The following is a 24635-nucleotide window of genomic DNA, read 5'->3' on the forward strand; positions in this document are numbered from 1 at the left end:
GCTTTTAAAGGGCTTCACTATGACTTGGTAGTTAGAACTTCCACAGGAAAAAGATACTTTTATGTATTGTGTATTGAACTGTGTAATATGGTGTTCTTCAACCCTCTCCTGGAGGCACTCCTAACCAGTTTAGTTTTCAGGAAATCCATAATGAAAATGCATGAGATAGATTTGCATACATTTGAGACCCAGGGTCTGCACATCTATCTCATGCATATTCATTGTGGAAATTCTGAAACTCTGACTGGCTTGGTGTTCCTCCAGGAGAGAGTTGGGAAACACTGGTGTTTATATATGTGACCATCAAAATTCTGGAATTCACAGAGCTTGATTTTACTTACTTTCATATGCATCAAGTTATATCAGTGGAAAAAATGTTTATTCTTAATAGTATAATAAAATTTTTGATTATTTTTTTCTGAAGTCTAAGACCTTGAGTTCTTCATACACAGGGGATGCTGTCGTTCAATCAGCAGATGTTTGCCATTTGTCAGTATGGTTTTCTAACCTGTTGAACTTTGTTTTCATACAGAATGGTCCTAGTGCCAGATCTTGTCACAAAATGTGCATCGATACCCAGCGAAGACAGATTTACACATTGGGGCGATATTTGGATTCCTCTGTGAGGAACAGCAAGTCTCTTAAAAGTGATTTCTATCGCTATGACATTGACACAAATACGTGGACATTGTTAAGTGAAGATACTTCTGCAGATGGTGGGCCCAAACTGGTGTTTGATCATCAGGTCTGGTGCAGTGAGATATCTTTATTTGTTTATCTCGTACATTCTAGTTGGTCACAGTCCTAAAGTGTATAGAACAATGGAGGTTCTGGTTTCAATAGGCAAAGGGTCGTTCTATGATGCTTGAGGGAGGGTCCAGAAGGAATGCAAGGAAATACTTTTGGTAAGAGTGGTGGGCATCTGAAGCAGATTTCCAGCAGTTGGTTAGAGACACACTTTAGTGGCAGGGCCAGAAAGTGACAAGCTAGAGAATGAAGTGTAACGTCTGTGGCAACACAAAAAAAAGTAAGTTCAGAAGGGTAGAATGAATAGATCAAGTGATGCTTATTGGGCCAGCAGTTTCTATGGTTCTGTATCCATAGAATAAGGCAGGAAAAATTCTAAAAATTGGACTTGAGGTTACATGACTTGCTCGAAATTGCATGTTGTAGTGGTTTTCTACTAATGAATCAGGGTCACAGAAGTGAGCCACAGTAGTAGTAGTCAACTGACAAAAAACTAGAGAGGTTCTGGTCATTGCTGAATCCTGGGTAATAGTTATTAAAATTTTAAAACTATTAATCTTAAAACGATTCAGGGAATTATTATTAATAACAAAGTTCCACTTAGTGCAGTTCTTGTCACAGCTTAGAAATTAGTGTACAGTACTACTATCTTACCCCTAGATTCATCAAAATGCTATAATCATGCATGGATAATGCCAGCGATAAGAAAAAGGGGTGTGTTTATGGTAACTTTAGAATAACCGCACCATGCGTTAACATCGCGCTTCACATAGGTAGTATCGTGGTGTGCCATTTGCAAACTGCCTACACAGATAGCTTATTACTATGGGGGGGGGGGGGGGGGGAGAGACTATTTATAAAGCCTTCATGGTAGGTAACTATTTATATCTCTATAGGAGGGCCTGCTAATAGCTCAAGGTGAGGTGTTGGTGGTGGTTTAGGGTTTAGGGGCCAGTTTTACATGCAGAGAGGTGCAAACAGCACAGTACACCTCAGTGAAGATTTGACGTCATTTGGAGTGAGGAAAGTCTCGCAAAGATCATATTTCTACAATGTTCTCTTGCCCTAGCTTGATGGACTCGATAAAACGGTCCTATCAAGCTAAGGCTAGGTGTACTGTGCTGTTTGTATGTCTCACTATGCATGTAAAACTGGCCCCTAAACTACCACCAACACCTCACGTTGAGCTATTAGCTGGCCCTCCTATAGAGATATAAATAGTTGAATACTGTGAAGGCCTCCCCAGAGTGTATGTCTCTCTCTCTTCTCTCCACTCCTCTCCTCTCCCCCTCCCCCTCCCTCCCCAAACCCAGAAATGGCCAAAATGCAATGTGCAATCTTTAACACAAATTGCATTATGGCCATTTCAGGCATGTTGCACAGCTTAACGCCAGGAAAAAAGATGTAGTTATTTCCAGTGTTAAAAACATACGATATTGGGCATAGTTTTAATTGATCCCACCTGATCCTGCCCAATCCCGCCCCTTCAAAAAAATTTGTATTCGCGTTGTGCAGTAACGATGATCATGTGCTTTATGGTGTTAACGTGTGCATTAATGACATAATGCATTTTGATGAATGACCCTATTAGGTGTTAAAGTTTTTAGGACTCTAAGGAAGCCTCATTTCAGGTTACCACTTTTTTTTGTATTTTTTCTTGCAGATGTGCATGGATTCTGAAAAGCACATGATCTATACATTTGGAGGTAGAATCTTGACTTGTAATGGCAGTGTGGATGACAGTCGCACCATCGAACCCCAATTCAGTGGTTTGTTTGCATTCGACTGCCAGTCACGGACATGGAAGATCCTCAGAGAAGACTCTTGCAATGCTGGACCTGAAGACATTCAGTCCAGGATAGGGCATTGCATGCTGTTCCATTCTGTAAGAATTCCCTCTTATTTTTTGTTAGTCTGAGGATTATAGCAAGGAATTGTGAAAAATATATTTGTGTGATTAAAATGGAATCATGCACTTGATAGGCCCCTTTTTCTTAGCTAAAAGACTAGCTGAGAGTGAGTGTGATTATATTGTGCAAATTCTTTAATGGGTCTTACAAGGATCTCTAATGTTGAGAAAGTTTAAACCCAAATATAATAATGTGGTTTGCATGTTCTTTACATGATGCCCTTGTTTAATTGAAATCAGTCTTTCTCTTATGAGAGAAATGAGTATACATTAAATTTAGGAGACCATAATGTACAAAGGAGTAATAACAATCCAAATCAATGTGTGTAAAATAGAATCAGGTGATTAAATGGATTTCAGCAAAGCTTTTGATATGGTCCCGCATAGGAGGCTTGTGAACAAAATGAGAAGCTTGGGAGTGAGTGCCAAGGTGGTGCTGTGTATTACAAACTGGTTGACTGATAGGAGCCAGAGTATAATGGTAAATGGAAGCTACTCTGTAGAGAAAACCATGTTAAGTGGAGTGCCACAGGATTTGGTTTTGGGACCAGTTCTGTTCAATATCTTTGTGAGCAACATTGTGGAAGGAATAGAAAGTAAAATGTCTATTTGTGGATGATACTAAGATCTGCAATAGAGTGGAGATGCCTGAAGGAGTAGAGAGAATGAAAAGAGATTTAAGAAAGCAGGAAGAGTGGTCGAAGATTTGGCAGCTGGGATTCAATGCTAAGAAGTGCAGAGTCATGCATCTGCGGTGTGGTAATCCAAAAGAGCTGTATGTGATGAGGGGTGAAAGACTGATGTGTACAGACCAATCGAGAGATCCTGAGATGATATTTATAAATGGAAAGGGGTATGACGAGTGAGGTGATCAAATTTGCAGATGACATAAAATTATGTAGCGTAGTTAAATCTCAAGCGGATTGTGATAAATTGCAGGAGGACCTTGCAAGACTGAAAGATTGGGCTTCCAAATGGCAGATGAAATTTAACGTGAACAAATGCAAAATGATGCATATAGGGAAAAATAACCCTTACTGTAGTTACACAATGTTAGGTTCTATCTTAGGAGTTACCACCCAGGAAAGATCTAGGCATCATACTGGGTAATACATTGAAATCGTCAGCTCAGTGTGCTGTGGTGATCAAAAAAGCAAAGAGAATGTTAGGAATTATTAGGAAGGAAATGGCAAATAAAACAGTGGATGCCATAATGCCTTTGTATCGCTCCATGGTGAGACCGCACCTTGAATACTGTGTACAATTCTGGTCACTGCATTTCAAAAAGGATGTAGCTGCACTGGAGAAAGTGCAGAGAAGGGCAACCAAAATGATAAGGGGAATGGAACAGCTGCCCTATGAGGAAAGGCTAAAGAAGTTAGTGCTGTTCAGTTTGGAGAAGAAACCACTGAGGGGGGAAATATGATAGAGATCTACAAAATCATGAAAGGACTTATAAATCAGTTATTTACTCTCACATAATCGAAGGACTAGGGGGCACTCCATGAAGTTAGTAAGTGGCTCATTTAAAACAAATCGAAGAAAATTCTTTTTCACTCAGCGCATAGTTAAGCTCTGGAATTCATTGCCGGAGGATGTGGTTACAGCAGTTAGTGTAACTGGGTTTACAAAAGGTTTGGATAAGTTCCTAGAGGAAAAATCCATAAACTGCTATTAATTAATAAGCAATGGTAGCTTGAGATTTATTTAATGTTTAAGTACTTGCCAGGTACTTGTGACTTGGATTGGCCACTGTTGGAAACAGGATGCTGGGCTTAATGGACCTTTGGCCTGACCCAGTATGGCATGTTCTTATTTTCTTATATAAAGCTGTTTAATGCAATTCACGGTCTTTCCTTGAAAGTCAAATTGTTCAAGTAAATAAAACATATCATTCCAAGATACTTTATCAACCTCTTTTTGTGTGTCAGTACTAAGTCGTTAAGCCTTGTTCTCATTAATCTTAGCAGAATGTATAGTTACGGTAAAAAGTTGAACAATGCGGCCTGCCATATCCATTGTAAACAAATCCTATTTGGTCTTTTCTGATAAGTATAAGGATAACAAGCAATAACTTTAGCTACGATTGTAAGATCTTGATTAATAAGATATATAAGGTGATATGATTCTAGCGGTTGAGTGATTTTTTCCTTATGGGGTTTGCTACTAAATTAGAATATCATGGGAGGATATTTATGTCATGAGAATTATTATATATGTTGCAGGGACTCAATAAATTCTCTGAAAATCTTATCAAATTTTGGTCTTAGGCCGTTTGGGCCAGGAGCTTTCATTAGTTTAATTACTTTGCTCATCTCTTCTAGACTGATAGGATTATTTAGATTTGTATTTCCTGCAGGGAGATTCTTGGTAGGCTGGTATTACTGGAAAAAAATTTTTATCCTTAAGGTTCTTATGGAATTAACTTATGTAACCCTGGGGGGGAAGGGGAGGGGGACATATCCTTTAACGGGCACCCAGGGGCACATAGAATTAGAGATGGATATTTTCTGCTTAAACACCTCAACAGACTCTATATATCTCTCCCCTGCTCCTTGGATAGCTTTAGTCTTTCAGGTCAGTCTCCCAGTTGTGGGGAGGAACAATAGCTCTTATACCCTGCTTCTTTGCAGTCAGGCCCTGTCTCCTTCCTTTACTTCACAGCACTGCCAATTTATACTTTCTTTGTATCCAATAAACACACAGGAGAAGAATGGAGGTTTCCCACTTCTTTACTGATAGTTTGATTGGGTAATTGACTAATATTTACACTTCTCTTATTTGATTAGCAGCAGTAAATAAAGAAAGCAGATGGAATAAATTTGTGACTTCACTGTCTTCCAGCAAAGTCTCTTAATCTCTTTGGAAGCACTCCTTATTTACACTGAAATTTCTTCTCCTACTTACACAATTTCCTCACATTATATAAATTGAAGTTAGTTCAAGCCTCCTTTAGCTCCTAATTTAATTCTTAAATCTTCCCACTGAAAGTGCCTAGCATGTATAACATCTCAATATTCAATCAGAACTTAGTCCCAGTTTTAATCTCTTCCAAGAAATCCTTTTAGACATCATTTAACTCCTCAGACAGCACCAGAAGGGCACTTCCCACCCCTTTATGTAAGACTTCACTCAATAGCAACAAAGTTCTTGTTACCTTTATGTTGTATCTTCTTTGTTTCTCCTAGTAATGCACTTTCTGGGATCTCTTGCTTTTAGATGGAATTCATAACACCTCGGTATCTTTCTGGAAGACTTCCCTCTTCCAAAGGTTTGGCATACTAACTCCCAGGTACCATGGGATATCAGCTCCAAGTGGGAAAAATTGTAAATAAACCCCAAAAAAGGTGAAAAATCAAATGAGAAACAAGAAGGGTGGAATAAAATTTTGTCACTTCAAAGCAGAGGAAATAGTTCAGAAAGACAATGCAAAAATATACTTTCTCTACATTGGTTCACCAGACATTCTTCATCTTTAGGAGGAGAGCCAAAATGTGCCAGAATCTTCCCTAAGACATGAGCTAACTTTACACAGCAGATGCCTCAGTCCATTACGAAGGATTACCAAGGCTCTCACAGGGAATTCTCAAATATTGGCTTAAGAGTCCAAAAACAAGCTTAAAGGCTGGATAGACAAGTCTGCAGAGATTGGCTCCTAATTGGGAAAACTTCCTTACTCCTTTCCCATAAATTAGGAAAAATTAAAGCAGGAAACAGAGAACAGCCTGTTAACTCAAGTTCCAAACTAAAAATCCACGAAGATAGCTGTTCATCGTGCCAATGCACTTGCTAGGAGACACCATCTGCATGTTCCCACATGGGGGAGCAAAATTCAAAACTCTCACCTAGTTCTTCATTGTGAACCTCCCCAGCTTGATGGTTACACTCCTTTTAGTAAGGGGAGCCAAAGGTCCCTCATACACACAATTTTAGTATAAAAGATGCAAAAAAAATCCCTTTTCTCTTTAGTCACATTTACTAATGCCCTTTTCCTTTGTCTCCTATCAGTTACTGACCAATATCTTCCCTTCCCTTTCTGGCCAAGGTAGTTGAAACAGTAGTGCTTGAACAACTTAATGACTTGGAATGATGGTTTACTGTTGGACATACACCAATATGGCTTCCGTAAGAATATGAGTCTGGAAGTCTAACTGCTTTCCATATTTGACACAGTGCAACATGGTTTTGAGGATAGGCCAATCCATTTCCTTGTATGTCGTGACATTTCATCAGCTTTTGAACCCATGCCATCCTGTTAGCTGATTTGAAAGACTTTTGCATAACCAGGACAGTTTATCGCTGGTTTGAATCATTCCTCACTGGTTGTAAACAGCAAGTATGTATTGGACACACTGCTTCCTCATGGCATGATTTAACTACAGGGGTTCCTCAGAGATCAGCCCTTTCTGCTACATTTTTCAATATTTATCTTGTTCCACTTTGCAAATTACTGACTGGTCTGGGAGTTTGCCACAAAATCTTCGTGGATGATATCCAGTTTTATTTCTGGTTCATTTGTCATATGCTCTTAATATGACTATAATCTACTTGTCTGTACAGTCATGATCCCTCCATTCTACTCGAGCCAATAGCTATCTTACCAGTAGACCTCACAAAAACAAGTGACTGGTGACTTCAACTTACATTACAGTACCGATTCTGCACATATACTATCCTGACAGATCATTATGGTCTGTCAATCAAGGCTTTCTAGAGGAGCCCTCTTTATGCCACGCGTGGCGAGGTGAAATGAGCCTTCTCTAAAGCTGGCCCTATCCTCTAGAACAGTTTCCCAGTTTTTTGTGATGACTGTATTTTTTTGACATCATCTGTCCCACTCTTGCTGTCTTGTGTGGTTTATCTTGTTCTGATTTGATTTTGTTACCCACCATGAATGTAGGAGATAGGATATAGATTGTTTAAATACTAGCTATATTATTATTTTATGGTTTTCAAACTGCTTATTAATCTTGCCAAGATCTTGCAAGATTTGATGCAAATCAGTGCAGTTTGTTATTTATTTATTTACTTGATTTATATTCTACATTTCAAGCGCTTCAGAGCAGATTGCATTCAGGTACAATAGGTATTTCCCTATCCACAGAGGCAATGGAGGGCAAAGTGACTTGCCCAAGGTCACAAGGAATGGCAGTGGGATTTGAACCCTGGTTTGCATCCCATGGCTCTAATCATTTTCTTCTGAAGAAAAGAATTTACATATCTCCTAGATTCTAGAGCAGAGATGGCCAACTCCAGTCTTTAAGAGCCCCAAACAAGCTAGGTTTTCAGGATAATCCACATTGAATATACATGAGATGGATTTGCATGCACTGGGGTCCATTGTATGCAAATTGATCTCATGTATATTCATTGTGGATATCCTGAAAATCTGGCTTTTGTGGCTCTCGAGCCAGAGTTGGCCACCCCTGATCTAGAGCTTGCTTATTTTCAGGTATGTCTTTAAAATTATTCATCCAGCAGCACAATAATAGAATATTTTTTTGTTTTCTGTAGGCATACAGTGAAAGATACCCAGTGCATTATCCATGATATTTGTGGTGTAAATCTGTATGTTCTTTTCATAAACTTGTATCACTTCATTAATGGGCTGACTTGGTTTCAAGATCTTTTTGCATAATTTCCCGAAACTTTCAGAAGTGTGCTGGAGATCAGCTCATTCTAAGGGAGACTGAAATACATTGCAGACTCTATCAAATGAGAATGCCGGAGACCAGTGAAATATATACCAGAAGCACTAAAATGTTCTAGACTCCAGGCAGAGTGCAGGCGCAATGCTCTGAGTTGCTCATTTCAGCATTTCTTAGTGTCCAGTCAGATGAATCCAGAACACCCACCAGTAGATGGAGATGGAGCAAGCTGATGTCACAGTATATATACCCCTGTAGTGACCTCAGCCCGCCAATATTCTCCATCTCCAGCAGATGGTGGACGTGCATTTCCCCACAGGGGATTGCTTCAATTTTAAGAAGGAGAATTTAGGAAGAAACGTACTGCCCCGCTCTCCTGCGGTGATACCAAATGGTTCCTCCCCCAGTTGAGATTTTCTGAGGTGATTTCCGTGGTCCCTCAGAGGTTTGCCTTGGCCCAGCAGCTGGTTTCCAGCATTGACTTAACAGCAGCTGAAAGGCAGCGGGTGCTTGAAGCCAGTCACAGTGGTGACTGCACATGTCCTCTCCCCCTTCAGCTGGAGACTGTCTCTGTGCTCAGCCAGGTAAGGCTGAGCTCCAGTAAGTTTAAAAAAATAAAAATAAAAAATTTAAATAAATAAAATAGAGACTTAGCAGGAAGTTTTACTTGTAGGGCTTCCTCCTCCTTCCTGTCTCCCTGCTCGGCGTGCTGTTCCAACGTTCGTCCAGCTCCGAGGGAAGTCGAGGGATGTGGGTAGCCTGGTGGGTTGAGCAGCCTTTCTAGGCTAGGCCCCGCTCCAAGGCTTTTGCCGCATACCACACAGGTAGGCCATAATGGCTTTTCGCACACTTTCTTAGGCACCTTCTGCAGACTTGTCAGTTCAGCGTGTGTGTCTCGCTGTGCGTCCAGTTTTTGAGCGCCCAATAATGCCTTATCCTCTGAGTGCCCACATTAAGTGCCGCCTGGTGGCACTTCGGTGCTCATCTGGTACTGTGTGCTTGCTTTTTGAGCGTTTCCTGTTGGCCCCCGGGTGAGTCGCCTAGGTGTGCGTGAATAAATATTGATCGCATACCTTGTTGAGCGCCTAGGTGGGTGCACATTAACTATCGGATGCATAACTTTTTGGGTGCCTAGTTGAGCATATAATAAAAAAATATATATATCTAATACAGCGGGCCGCACGCCTCTGGCCAGCGCTCAATGCATTGTTTGCCATATTGGCACCTGTGCCTATGAAGTCTAAGCGCCTTTTCACTTTGCACTGCTTTCATATTCGGGTATCTCAGCCAGGAGTACCCACTGCATTGTGCCAGCACTGTTTGGAGGCTAAGTGTGAATTCTGTTCTCGATTTCGCTATGCCTGGTTCTTTCCAGCTAGATGTGGGTCTGGGTAAGGATGTCTTAGGTGGGGCACCTGATTTTGGATCTCCCCTAACTGGTTATTCAGTAGGGGAAGGTCTGGATGCTTCTACTTTTTCATGGGTAGACCTTTTTTTTTAAGGGTTAAAGTCCTTTCTTCAGGCACAGTCCTAGGCATTGCCCCAGGCTCCTAGGGCAGTGGGACAGTTGGAAACTTGCCTTCTGTTACGTGCCAGAGTACACCTCTACCAACAAAAAGGCTCTTTTGCGGATGTTGTGCTTCTCTCCTTAGAGATGAACTGCCAGCCTTGATTTTCCAGACCCTTGACTATGCTTGGTGCTCCTGGTACAGATTCCGCTTCTGAGTGAACAGAAATCCTATTTGGTTTCTTGACACACAGCCTTTTGTTTTTGGGGGTTTTTTTCTTGTGATGGAAGCCATTCAAAAATTGATTGCTCTTGAGTGGGGTGCCCCAGAGGCTAATTTCAAAGTAAGTCTGATTTGGAAGGCCCCTTACCCTCTGGATCCAGTATTAAGAAGGCGCTTTTGTTTCCAAAGTTAGATGCACTTATGCGTGCAGTCTCCATGCAGGCCACTATTCCCGTCGGAGAAGCGTCCTTGAAGGATGCTCTTAATAGAAAGATTGAGACTATCCTTAAGCAGGCATTGAAGCTGTGACACTGGCCTTGCAGATCACTTCTTGTTGTTCCTTGGTGGCTTGGTCTTGTTTGCTTCTCTTCCAGGAGGTTGATGACTCTGGTGTACATTCCAGAGCAGTTATGGAACCTGCTGCTGCCTTTTTTGGCTGATGCAAATTGTGAATTGGTCTGCACTTTGGCCAGAGGGGTGGCTTCAGTTGTGGTGGCCAAGCGTCACTTATATTGAGAAATTGGTCAGCCATTGTGACCTCCAAGATTAATCCCACCAAGTTGCTTTTTTAATGGCTCACTCTTCCTTGGAAGCGAGTTAGGATGGCTAGTAAATGGGGCGCCTCTCAGGATCCTCGTTGGCCGGAGGATAAGAATTGGCACAGTGCTCTCTTGTCATGAGAGTTTATGCTGGAGATTCCAAATGCTTTTGACCTTTTAGTGGTGCGACCTTTTAGAGGACTCGGCCCTTCGGTAGGTCTCAGTCCTTTTGTTCCTGACAGCCCAGAAGAAGCGCAAGCTCGGATGGTGGACCTTTCCGATCCTCCCAGTTGAAGGTTTGACACCCCCCCCCCCCCCCCCCAGAAAAGGAGATAAAGGGTCCTCTCTCTCTTTTCTGAGGTGGTTCAAGATCACTTCAGACCAAGGGGTCCTGGAAGTGATACGAGCAGGATATATGCTGGAGTTCTGCAGTATTCCTCAGGACATATTCATGATGTCTCCCTGCCACTCCCCACAGAAGAAGCAGGTAGTGGAGGATATATTGGCAAAGCTCCTCAAGCTGAGGGCTGTGGTCCCAGTGCCCACATCTCTAGAAAATATGGGGCAATATCCCATCTGGGACCCCAAGGGCGTCAGTCGTCATCTGTGATCATAGCAGTGCAGTCTGCTCTCTGGCCTCTCTGGATCTGTACAAAGCGTATCTCCTCATTCACATCCAACTGGAACATCAACGCTTCCTGCGGTTCACAGTTTTGGAATGCCACTTTTAGTTTTGGGCACTGCCCTTTGGTCTGGCCACCACTCCCAGAACCTTTTCTGGAATAATGGTGGTGGTTGTGGTGGCGTTGAGAGAGGATGGAATATTAGTACCACCCGAATTTGAACAACTGGCTGATTCGTGCCAAGTTGCCGGAAGAGAGCAGCCTGGTGACTCGCAAGTGAATCTCCTGTTGCGAGAGCTCGGCTGGGTGGTGAACCTAACCTTCAACCTATTCAGTCACTGGAGTACCTAGGAGTTAATTTTCAACACTCAGCAGAACAAGGTGGTTACTGTAACCACCTTGTAACACCTTAACCCTGTAACACCTTCCTGTTACAGGGTTAAGTTTTACTCCGGTCCCTAGACTAGTGTTCTGTTCTTGTCTGAGCTCAGTGTTGCCTGTTGGCTGAGTATTGATATGGTTATCTGTTTTTCATCAAGTGTTTTGCTAGTCTGTCCACAGTTGCTTTTGAAGAGAATACTGGTGGACTGAGGTCACTGCAGGGGTATATATACTACCGGTATGACGTCAGTTTGCTCCGTCTCCATCTGCTGGTGGGGATGCATAACCCACTTGTTCTGGATTCATCTGACTGTCCTAAAGAAAAGGAAATTATCAGGTAAGTAGTAACTTCTCAATATTCTGTATCACAGTATAAAAAAACAGAAATGCCCAGGTCACAGCCATTTGTTCTTCCTTCTCCAGAAAAATCGCTGCCTGTATGTATTTGGTGGACAGAGATCAAAGACCTATCTCAATGACTTCTTCAGCTATGATGTGGATATTGATCATGTGGACATTATATCGGATGGCACAAAAAAAGATTCAGGGATGGGTAAGGAGACTTCTGGACTTTTTCCTATATGTGCTGTACCACCCACGTATGTGTGATCAACGTATGTGACTCACGTCAGGAAGCACGTGTTGAGCAGCATAATGCATTTATGTTGTGAAGTGACTCTCTTTGTCTTGGGGGGAAGTGTTGTGTTCTACATTTTCTTAATATTTTAAATCCGTTACAATTTATTTACAAAGATGCGTAGAAGAGTAAATCAAAATAAATCCCTTGGTTAAGCTTACTGCTGCTGATATATAGTGATTGAAGAAAAGATGATTCCTCTTAGTAAAATGGCCAAATTTCTGGGCATAATTTTAGGCTTGTAGATGACATTCAATCACAAATGTCAGTGGTAGTAAAACTTTATTTTCCTCTCTTTGTGTGTGATTCAAAATCTAAGAGGTCGATTTTAAAACGAGCACACATGCGCCCAAACGCTTGCGTCTTGGCATTCGAGCGAGAATATGCTAGAATTTTTAAAATGCTCCAGCCGCGCATAGGTATGCTCCTAATTCTCATAGGTTACTTGAACACAGCTAGCACGCGTGTGTTTTCAGTAGGACCACGTCTGCTTTTACTCTTTTGTATGTCAGTGAATTTTAAAACTCGCTCGCACGAGGCACATTCCCAGTTTTCCAATGAGTCCCCCAGTTTGTGCAGTTAATATCGAGGTCTTTTAGACCCTCTGGTTCCTCATCCTGCACACTTCTGAGTTGATCTGGACCCCTCACTCTGTCCTGTGAGCCCTAAAACCTGAGATCTACAGACTTACTCCTCCTGAGGAGCAGCAGTGAAAGTTTACATGGATATATTGCATACATGTGCTGCGGGTTTTGTTTTTAAAATTCTGAATTTTGCGTGCAAGACTTATTCCACCCCCTTATTCCTCATGTGTGAATGGGTACATACGTGTATGTTGCGGCTTTTTATAATCCGTGTTGCTCGCGCGCAGCCCACATATGCGCATATGTGGGCTCTAAGGCCTTACCCAATGCAGGAAAATGTGGCTAACATCATATAGGGCCTTATAACATCTTAGTCAGATTATTGCAATTCATTATATATTACAACTAGTTCAGAATACAGCCGCCAGTCTTCTCCTTCAGCTTATATGATCGCATTATGCCTGCATTGGAAAGATTACATTGGCTTCCCATCTCAGAGAGGATTATGTTTTAAAATCATCTTGCTAGTTTTTAAAGCTATACATGGTAGGGGTCCACGGTATCTTAGGCCTGCAGTGTTATGGGCCCTGTAAGCTTACTGCATTTATCTCTGATTCTCTTCAAAGCGCCTTTGCTTTCACTGTTCAGGTTGGTAAGAATTTGAAATAGGGCATTTCCTTATACAGGACTCCATCCTTAGGACTCTGTACAGAATGATATTAAAGCTATTAAGTGTTTAACTGTAATATCGTTATCAGTGCAAGGCTCGGTATTTTGTGTCATATGTCACTGGATTCTTGAGTCCGACCTTTTGTGCATTTCTGTAACTCAATTCCTCCATACATTTTAGTCTTGGTGAAAAGGATGGATTTGTATAGTTTGGTTGTGTACGTGTTTTTCAGTTCTCACATCAGCTGTTATATTAGACTTGATCTCAACACTCACTGAGAGGTGGCAGAAAGTTCTAGATTACCTTTTAACCTTTCTCTTACTATATGGAAGTCATAATAGCTCTGCCTGCATGATATTTGTTATGTTCTATGTCTGTTTTGTTTGATATGACATGTTTGCTAGATTCATATTGGAGTTTTATTGTCATTTTTCATGGTTTCATTAGTTGTTTCTGTGAATGTATTGACTGGAACTGTTTTTAGAATGTGCAGTATAAAAGTGGAAGAAAGGTTAAATCTATCTCCCCTCGTGCTCTTCTGTTGGGTGCTGCTTCAGTAGCTCAGTAACTCTGCCTCCGCTGAGAGGAAGTGGAAGGTTGCACAACCCCAGTACCTTCCATTTTCTCAGCGCACGGTACATTGCTTGAAAGTTATTTCTTTCACTCGAAGTAGCATAGTGCTGTCGTGTGCTTTCTATATTACCACCTTAGTAAATCCATCAGTACAAGATGTCTCATTTAAAAGGCACCGATTTACTGCATGTCTTCCCCAGAGACTTGAAATGGAGGGGGGAGAGAGGCCTTGGGTTTTAGTCAGAGGATGGCACGGAGCGCTTCATGCTGTGCCTAGCAGCAACCAAAAGGGTTTAGCTAGCAGAGAGCAACACATCCTTGGAGCGCGCTAACAAATGTCTCCTACAGCTGAGAAATGAAAAGTAAAAGCCAAGCAAGGAAACATTTTGGCAGAAGCACAGAAAGGCAGTGCTAACTTCAGCATATTGTACTCCAGGAGTAAAAGTGTAGGAAAATATTACAGACAAACTTCAAGCCCCAAAGGGTTTGCCATGTGTGCTGTAAAGGCATAGGGCTCAACACCAAGCTGCAGTTTATAGAGGAAGTGACATCTGATCTGCTTATTCATTTGTGGGGAAACAGTGGTGCAAATTGTAGAAAAGCTGCAAGGATTTACGTAAACTAATTTGTTGCAGGAACTCTTTGCAGATGCTTTTGCTCTAGGACTGAAACTGTTCAATTTGTTTTCACACATCTAAAGGTCTCACGCACTGTGTTCAGCCTCACAGCGGACAGACAGCCTGAAGCCTGCTTTTGATAGAGGGCGGGCTGCAGTAAGAAAGCAATACTGGATTTCTAGAAACTAGGAATGTGGAGCAACTGCTGTCCGTCCTCTTCCCTGTGCATAATTAAACATCAAACAAAAATATAAGCTGATGCCGTTTTATTATACCAGCTTAATGCATTTCTTGACCAGCTTTGAGGACCTCCACTCCCTTCTTCATCAGGTCAAAACAGAATGAGCACGTAAAGGCAGAGGATGAAGACTGAATATACATGGGAATCGCAGATTATGTTACAGTGGTGATGGGAAAGAGGCTAATGTGATGGCAGAAAGAGAAGGTGACAGAGCTAGTTGAATTACGTCTGGCACTACGTGAAGAAAGCCATATCCATGTCAATCTTTTTATGTTTGGAAGTTTCAGATTACTTTCATTTAAAATGCTGCATGCTCTTGGATATTTCCTTTTAGCAGCCGGAATATAAGGTCCCAAAAATTGTCTCCCATGGAGGAGGTGGTTTGCTCTCATTGTTAATGTGCTATCTTTTATCTTTGTAGATTTATTCTTGTTTTTAGATTTTTGTCTGTTCAACAATGTAGCATCACATTCTTTCCATTGAATAATAAATATATAGATTTTATTTATTTATTTAAATTCTTTTAATATACCGATGCTCAAGACGAGGTCTTATCGTACCGGTTTACAATGAAACTAGGGGAAAACCAATTAACAATATATAGAAGGTAAAAGTTACAGTGAACAAGGGGAATAAACATGGGCTTTGGAAGAAAGGAAAGATTTCAAAATAATACAACTGGAGAGTACCAAAATGGTAACGATATATATAGATATAGATTATAGATAGATAGATATAGATAGTTATGTGTGTATATATATATATATATATATATAACTATCTGTTTATAACTTCTTTATATATATTTTTTTTTTGTTTACCTTTATGTTCATGTGGAAAAGGAGAAAAATACAAAAATAAGTAAAAAGTGGGCACAATTCAGAATCTACACCTTTCATTAGTGCTTGTGCCATCCATTGGCGCGCTCTCTCCAGTGAGGCACAGTTTATAGACAGTTGGCTTCTGTCAGTTGGCAAAGAGACGAGGGTAACTGGCCCCTCTATCCTTTTACTGTTGAATGATGGGCTTGATGAAAGCTAGCAGCTCGGTGGATTTATGCATTTTGTTCCCCTCCGTCTGAGAGAGTAAATAACAGCCCTGAACGTTTTCCATGTTTACAGCAGGAAGTGTTGAGTTTGTCACTTTTTTTTTTCTTTCAAGAAAACAAGCAGCACTTGTTAGATCTTCACCTCAAGTTTGCCAGAAGTTACTTGTGGCCAGGGAAGACATCTAGTTCAGTCATGCTCTGGAGTCCTGGGCTAGGAAAGTAGCCCACAGAGAGAGGTCACTGACAGTAACCATTGTTTGCACAGTTGTATTTTTTTATGTTTCCCAGCAGCTTGTTGAAGAGTTGTATTCCCAGTGCACCCTTGGTGCATTCTAGTAATCGGATTTTTTGTATTAAAAAAATGCAGCAGGGATTTCTAGACTAAGAGAAATGTTTAAGGGTGGTGGGAGGCTGTCAGTGAAGACTTTGAGGCTTACTCGAAGATGGGTTTTCCCACAGCAGCTTTCTATGAGCTTAGGAGCATCTGCCGGCAAATGTGTGGTCTACTGGCACAGTCTAAGGTACTAATAGGGGGCATTTTTCAGTGGAACTTCTGTGGGTAAATGGAGATTTGTACATGGAAAAAGCTCTCTTGCAAATTTCCCCCACTCTTGTATGCGAGTAAAAGTATATGTGCTGTTAAACAGTGCAAAAGGTTATGGGGTATTAAAGCAGAAAATGTAAACTATGGTTACATAGTCCCTTCTCCAAAGACTGGCCGGCAAGACAAGAAGACAAGAGTCCATGAATTAGCATTTATAATTTTTCTTTGCGCTCCCTTTCCAGGGGAAACTTAACCTCTCTCCCTAACCATGAGGACAAAGCTTGGCAACTCAGGTCCTGTCAGTGGAGTTAGACACAAGCAAGTTAAACCACTTAAAACAAAGCCAAAAGCAGAAAAATGCAGAGAAACATGGTGAAATTGTATATTTATTTAATTGTTCAATCTGTTTGATGTAATTTTCTGATCCTTGTTCTGTGTAAACCGAAGTGGTATGCACTAGTGCATGAACTCCGGTATATAAAGGCCTTTAAATAAAATAAATAAATAAATGCAATATTTGGCGCAGCTGTTTATTTCTACCCACAACCGAAGTGAAGACATCGTGATTAAAAGTTCTGATGCCTTTTTGAATTTGTGTGGCTGTCGAGATTTAATCTTGCTGCTGCTCTTTGGCACCATCCTCTAACAGCCGCCCCCTGTGTACAGAGACAGGGCTTACACAAGGGTCATGTTTGGTACTGACTGCAAGATGAGACTCAAAAAATCAAAATGCGTATACCCTGGAAAACAGAGATACCAGAAAGTATTAGTGATGCACAAGAGGATAAGCCTCTTTAAATGCGAGGAAGCTTCTAGAACCAAGGGCTCATGATATGAAGCTCTAAGGAGTAAACTCTGCAGCAACATCATAAACTATTTTGTCAAGGAAAAGTGGTGGATGTTTTTAACATCCTCCTGGAATGGGTGGGAGGCTCAAACAGAGGCATGAGATAAGCATGGAGGATTCTTTAGTTGCAAAAAGTGAAGAGACGGCAGAAGCATGACTTAGTGGCGTGTGTTTCAGTGCTACACTAGAACGGTCAAACAAAATGAATGGCAAATTAGGTGATATGAAATGTTAGAAGTCCTAGTGGAAACTCAGGCAACCATGCAGTCAGATCTGTCTGGCAGGCTTCAAGTACAGTAATAACCAAAAATACCAGCAGAAAAGAAAGTACTCATTTATCTGTTTTATTTCTCATTTTTAAGCCACATTATCTCATATTCTAAGGGGATCACAATAAAAACATAAAACAAACAGTGGTACTATGTCATCTCATTAACTGGTATCTGCCAAAACAGGGTTCAAATAACAATCTTACCCCACTGAGTGATTACTCAGACAAACTAAATAGAACCTTTAGGAATTAATCATTGGCAGGCAGTACATCTCATGTCTGCTTTCCAAAGCAAGAAATCAAACTGCTTGAAACTTAGGCTCAGGCTGCTTCTGGTATCTGTCGACCACATTATCATGAAAGGAGGGCCTGTCTGGTAGGCTACCCACCAGATCCAGGAGGCCAGATGTTCGGGCAGCGTCCATGTTAGTATTGATAGCTATTTAGATTACTACAAAGCTCTGTGGTTAGACATGAAAAGGAAGAGCTTTGGGCTGTGAACTAACTGTAGGCTCATCTTTTGAAAGATGGTCCAGTGCCAGTGCAGAAGATGGGAGAATTTACAAGCAGTCACGCTGCATGGCCTAGCAACTGAAATATATCTTTGAAGTGTGGATGGAAATAGGTGGGCAGACAGGGGGGGAGGTGTTTGGCCTTTTTTCTGCTGTCCTGTCCTACGTTACTATGCTGCGGTTCCTCATTTCGGTGCAGGGTCTGCGAACCCTGTCATACCCTGTGAAACAGCTCTTATGGCAAAGAGATTGTTTCTGGCTGCCACGCAACTAATTATAATGGTTATGCTTTATAAGAGATTTCAGCTGGCTAATGTCCAAAATGAGATTATTTTTTGATCATTCACCATCCCCTCTCTTTCTCTTATGTACTAACCACAGTCTTGGTGTTTTTAGTTTGACGTGTGTAAGCGTGCCACGGATGTAGATAGGAAATGTTTCACGTCCTCGCTCATTGAGGGTTTCTCTGAAGCTAAGGCCCTGCAGTGCCTCCTCTATGTAGAAGAAAACGTAGATGGGAGGCGTCTCTGTTGATTTAATTTTCTTAGTTTATTTCAGTGTTGAATTTGTTTTCTTGAAGCTACTTTTCAACCTGTAGCCAAAAATTTGGAGGATGACCGTGTTAAAGCTGTGATTAGAAGTTTATAATGCTATGGCTCAGCATCAATATCTTCTATTAAATAGTACAGTGGGGTTGAGAAAAATGCCTAATACAATTAAAAGACCACTCAGAGCAGAACAGTGGCAAAATTTAGGGTACAGCAGGTTCCAGGTGCAGGTTATGAGCAGCTAAGTTTGAGAGGAAAGAAGTAGTCCAGACCAGAAACTGTTTTTAAAAGCCTCATTTCTAAAGTGAGATCAGTTTCTCTCAGCCCAAATGCATGCACTTAGATAACGCCGGTAGTACGTGAGGCTCAGTTCTGTGTATCTGGGGTAAAGAGTGTTTGTATGCATTTATTTTATTTGATGAAAAATGTGGTTGAAGTCTTGAGCCTGTTCAGAATTGTTTGTAACACCTTTCATTGTTTAGAATACATATGAGAGGCTCTGGTTTTCTGTGTTTTTCCAGCTCTCTAATCTTAGGTCTTGTTAACTCTCTCTGGATAAAATGCTTCCTCCTCTTTAAACAAAAGAAAGTGAATCCAAGGCCAAAGAGAATGCATTTGTCTGATTGATGCCAGCGGACATGACCCTGGAAAACCAGAGGATTTCTAGTTACAGTGGTACATGTTCAGATTATGAAGGCTATACGCGATGCTGCTTGGTCAACAAAGGTTGCAGTGATCACTTGATGTCGTGAGATGCTGAACTTTCAGGCTCAGCTTTGGGCTTGGCAGTCATTGCACATTACAATAGTCATTGTATGGCACATGGCTTGGAAACACTGGCATAACGTTTATTTTTCTTTATCCTTAGCATGCTCGTCAGTTTTTTATTTCCATATTTTGAGCACTAGGGTTATAGCTTATAAACGAAGAGCAATTCTTATTTGATATAACTTTTTGTTAATGCTTGCGACATCCTGGCCTTCATTCAGTGAGGAATATAATTTTGATGCAAAGACATGGATAGGGGAAAAATGGCAAACCGTGTTCTCGCAGGACAATCAGGATGGTACTCCTCACATATGGGTGACATCAGGATGGAGCCCAATCACGGAACACTTTTGTCAAAGTTTCTAGAACTTTGACTAGCACCTACTGGGCATGCCCAGCAATGCACCAACCCTGCATCCAGGAGGGGTCCCCCTTCAGTCTTCTTTTTTCTGCACAGCAGTAGCCACGCAGGTTAAGGAGCTCTCTTGAGATTCCTGACAGGAATTTTACTCACGGAATGTCTTTCAAAATTTCAAAAAAAATTCTACCCCATAGGGGTCCCCCTATTGATATCCATACTCCGCGGTCAAAGGGTAAGGTTTTACCCTTGTTGTGGTTGATTCCCATCAAGTTATCCCTTCGGGGCCTACTGGCCATCGACCGCACCTCGGCTAAATTTTTGTCGGAGTCATGGCGTCGGGTTTTCGTAAGTGCCCCGACTGTACTCGAACAATGTCCATCACTGACCCACACATGGTCTGTGTTATGTGTTTGGGGTCCGACCACGATGTCTTAACTTGCACCAAATGTGCCCAAATGACACCGAAGGGCCGTAAGGCTCGTTTAGAGAAAATGGAGTTTCTCTTTCAGTCAAAAACCCCGACTCCATCGATAGCTTTGACTTCATCTGAGCCAGTGCCATCGACTTCTCCCCAGCACAGGGACACCGCAGCTTCCCAACCAGCATCGACGATTCCAAAGGTGTCGATTCTCTCCTTGCCTCCTCAAGAAAAGGATCGAGGAGATCATCGTGAAAAACATCGCCACCATCATCGCAAGGCTCAGTCTGCTGATCCAGGCAAGTCCTCTGCATCGCCGTCAACAGAGCCACCGGCAAAGAAGCCCCATCCAGAAAAGGCCCCATCCTTTTCTGTGACTGGGTCACCGAAGCGTTCCCCTCCTTCAGTAGTGCTGGGTTCCGCGATTCCACCTTCATTGGTGGACCCTCCGGCTAAGCCATTGCTGCCTCCTACTCCGGTGCCAGGGTTCCATGCCCCAGGCTTCCACGAGGAATTGGATCGGATGATCCAAGAGGCCATTAGTAAAGCCCTTCAGGGCTTCCAACCTCCATTGATGCCAGTACCAGCCCCCGAGCCGGTCACCGTCCGATTCCCTTAGCGCTCGCACCGCTACTGGGTAGACTGGATGCATTGATCGGTGCCCTTCCACCGATGGAACCGAGAGCACCGGTTGCTCCGGTGCCTTCCACACCGATTCCCTTATCGTATGATGATGAAACACAGATACCCATTCCACCGTCTGGGATTTTACCACCGACTGGTCCATCGATGTCACCGGTCCCCCTTGGTGCCTCCATCGATGCCGTCGGTGCCACCACCGATGCCGAGGCCTGGTCCTTCAGGATTAGCACCATTTCTCCCCGCTGAAGACCCACTAGGTGCTGGAGACCAGCCTTTTGATCCTTGGACCGATGATTCATCCCAAGATATATGATCTACCATCAGAGCCCTCTCCCCCAGATGAAAGACGATGTTCTCCACCTGAAGATCTCTTTTATTAATTTCATCAAGGAAATGTCTGAAACCATTCCTTTTCAACTTCAGACAGAAGAGGACTCTAGGCACAAGATGCTGGAAGTACTCCAGTTTCTAGATGCTCCTCAGGCAATCATGTCTATACCTATTCATAAAACCCTGCTTGATCTCCTGAAGAGAAACTGGGAACACCCATGTTCGGTTCTGCCTGTCAAAAGCAAGACAGATGCCACCTATCTTGTGCAGTCAGCTCCTGGGTTCCAAAAGTCACAGTTAGATCATCACTCTGTTGTTGAATCAGCCCAGAAGAAGGCACGATGTTCAAAACCTCATTCCTCCATACCTCTAGGAAAGGAACAAAAATCCCTGGATGCTTTTGGCAGGCGAGTCTTCCATGGCTCAATGCTCATATCTCACATTGCCTCTTACCAGTTATACATGACCCAGTATAACAGAGACCTTTTTAAGAGGATCCAGGATTTCTCTGATTCTTTACCAGAGCAACTCCAGGCTCAACTTCATACTCTGGCTCAAAAAAGTCTGGGTGCTGGAAAGCACGAGGTCCGCGCTGCCTATGATATCTTTGACACTGCCTCAAGAGTGTCTGCAGTGGGGATTAGTGCAAGAAGATGGGCCTGGCTCATATCCTCAGACTTAAGACCAGAAGTCCAAGACAGGTTAGCAGATCTACCCTGTGTGGGTGATAACCTCTTCAGGGAAAAGATCAGAGAGACCGTGGCGCAGTTGAAGGACCACCATGAAACGCTTCTCCAGCTTTCTTCTGTGTCGTCTGAATTTCCTTCCGCCCCTAAGAGAACTTTCAGGCGTGACTCTAAGTGGCCAGCCTACAAGCCAAGGAAATTTTATCCTCTGGCTTACCAAAAAGGTCAATCCAGGCAGACTCGGCCTCAAAAGTCTCAGCCAGCTTCTCAGCCTAGACCAGCGTCAGGGTTTTGACTCCTTCCTAGAGAGTGTAAGCCAACCTCCTCTTCCATCCATACCGGTCGGCGGTCAGCTCTGCCACTTCAACAGCATTTGGCATACAGTCACCACAGACCAGTGGGTATGTGCAGTGGTCACTCAGGGGTACCACCTAAATTTCCTGACTGTTCCAATGGACTCTCCACCTCTGCTGACGACCACCCTCCCTTGCTCGAACAGGAGGTCTCATCCCTCCTCAAATCCTGAGCAATAGAACCAGTGCCCCTCTCTCAGGAGGGGCAAGGGTTTTATTCCCAGTATTTTCTAATACCAAAAAGGTCAGGTGGCGTACGCCCGATACTGGACCTCCGCGCCCTAAACAAATTTTTGCAGAGAGAAAAATTCTAAATGGTAACCTTGGGCTCTCTACTTCCTCTTCTACAAAAAGGAAATTGGCTATGCTCTCTAGATCTCCAAGACGCTTACACACGCATCTCAATTACTCTATCTCATCGCAAGTACCTGCGATTCCTGGTTGGCCCTCATTACTTCCAGTACCGTGTACTACAATTCGGCCTAGCATCTGCTCCACGAGTATTCACCGAGTGCATGGTAGTGGTCGCAGCCTTTCTCAGGAATCAGGGTGTCCACGTCTACCCTTATCTCGACGATTGGTTGATAAGGGCTCCGTCTCAGCAGGGCGCTCTAGCCTCCCTACGTCTCACTATCCACACCCTGATCTCCTTAGGGTTTCTAATCAACTATCCCAAATCCAAGATAGTTCCATCCCAAACCCTATCCTTTATAGGGGCCAACCTAAACACTATACAGGCGAAAGCCTTCCTCCCCCAGGATCGCGCTTTCACCATAGCATCTCTGGTGCACCACCTACAGATTCGAGTATCTTCAACTGCTCGTCACTTCCTCATACTGCTGGGTCACATGGCGTCCTCTGTGCATGTCACTCCGATGGCTCGCCTAGCCATGAGAGTGATGCAGTGGACCTTAAAATACCAGAGGATTCAAGCTTGTCAGCCAATGTCCAGCATTATCCAAGTTACCAAACAACTCAGTCTGTCACTAGCCTGGTGGATACACTACTCCAATCTCATTCAAGGCCTTCCATTTCAGGCTCCAGAACCTCAAATTACCTTAACACCAGACGCATCCAACCTTGGGTGGGGTGCACATGTAGGTGACCTGCAGACTCAGGGAACCTGGTCTCCAGAGGAAGCTAAATACCAAATAAATTTCCTGGAGCTATGGGCAATCAGATATGCCCTCAAGGCCTTTCAGGATTGCTTATCAAACAAAGCCATCCTGATTCAAACAGACAATCAGGTTACAATGTGGGACATCAACAAACAAGGGGGAACGGGCTCCTACCTCCTGTGTCAGGAAGCTGTACAGATATGGGCATGGGCTCTTTCCCGCTCGATGTACCTCAAAGCAACCTACTTGCCGGGAACGGACAATCTTTTGGCGGACAGGCTGAGTCGCACTTTCCATCCGCATGAGTGGTCTCTCAATTCCACGATAGCGGACATGATATTCCAACACTGGGGTTACCCTCGCATAGACCTCTTTGTGTCGGTCCACAACCACAAAGTAGACAACTTCTGCTCTCTCATTCGCAGTCATCACTCGCAACCAAGAGATGCCTTCGACCTCTCCTGGGCCAGCGGTCTCCTTTATGTGGACCCTCCACTTCCTCTCATTTCAAAGACTCTCGTGAAACTCCGGCAGGGCAAGGGATCAATGATCCTGATAGCTCCCCCCTGGCCACGCCAGGTGTGGTTTCTGGCACATTCCTCTAGGGAACGATCCCCTTCTAATAACTCAGAACGAAGGGTACCCGTGTCACCCCAACCTCCAAGCTCTATCTCTGACGGCCTGGATGTTGAAAGGTTAATACTCCAACCTCTTAACCTTTCAGAGTCGGTATCCCGAGTCCTGGTGGCTTCACGAAAGCCTTCAACGAGAAGGTCTTATCGCTCTAAATGGAAGAGGTTTACGGTCTGGTGCACGTCCATGTCCATAGACCCCTTCACTTGTTCCACTGCGAGGTTCCTAGACTATCTCTGGCACCTGTCAGAGTTAGGCCTAAAAACGTCCTCTATCAGATTGCATGTTAGTGCAGTGTCTGCGTACCATAAGGGTATAGGAGATGTTTCCATTTCAACACAACCCTTAGTATCACATGTCATGAGAGGCTTGCTCCATTTAAAACCTCCACTGCACCCTCCTGCCCCTGCTTGGAACCTTAATGTGGTTTTGGGACGGTTTTGCCGCACGGAGTTGGGTTCGTTTATGTACCTTATTTTATTTTTCGCACATACTTTTTTCTATAAGACAAGCTGAAGGGGGAACGAGATGAAGCAACCAGAACTGTACACAGTATTCAAGGTTCGTTCTAACCTTGGAGCAATACAGAGACATTATGTCATCCTCCGTTTTATTCACCATTCCCTTCCTAATAATTCCTAACATTGTTTGCTTTTT

General features: G+C 42.9%; 1 protein-coding gene across 6 annotated transcripts in view; it reads left to right on the forward strand.

The window, feature by feature from the left end:
- Positions 1-24635, forward strand: part of MKLN1 (muskelin 1) — a 315844-nt gene that overhangs the window by 235871 nt on the left and 55338 nt on the right. For all 6 annotated transcript variants that reach the window (XM_029616983.1, XM_029616986.1, XM_029616984.1 and 3 more), the window contains 3 exons: positions 533-745; positions 2411-2632; positions 12001-12130. In XM_029616983.1, the coding sequence (XP_029472843.1) occupies positions 533-745; positions 2411-2632; positions 12001-12130 (565 nt within the window). The remainder of the gene's footprint in view (positions 1-532; positions 746-2410; positions 2633-12000; positions 12131-24635) is intronic.

This window comes from Rhinatrema bivittatum, chromosome 9, assembly GCF_901001135.1.
Source record: "Rhinatrema bivittatum chromosome 9, aRhiBiv1.1, whole genome shotgun sequence".
NCBI classification, from domain to species: Eukaryota; Metazoa; Chordata; class Amphibia; order Gymnophiona; family Rhinatrematidae; genus Rhinatrema; species Rhinatrema bivittatum.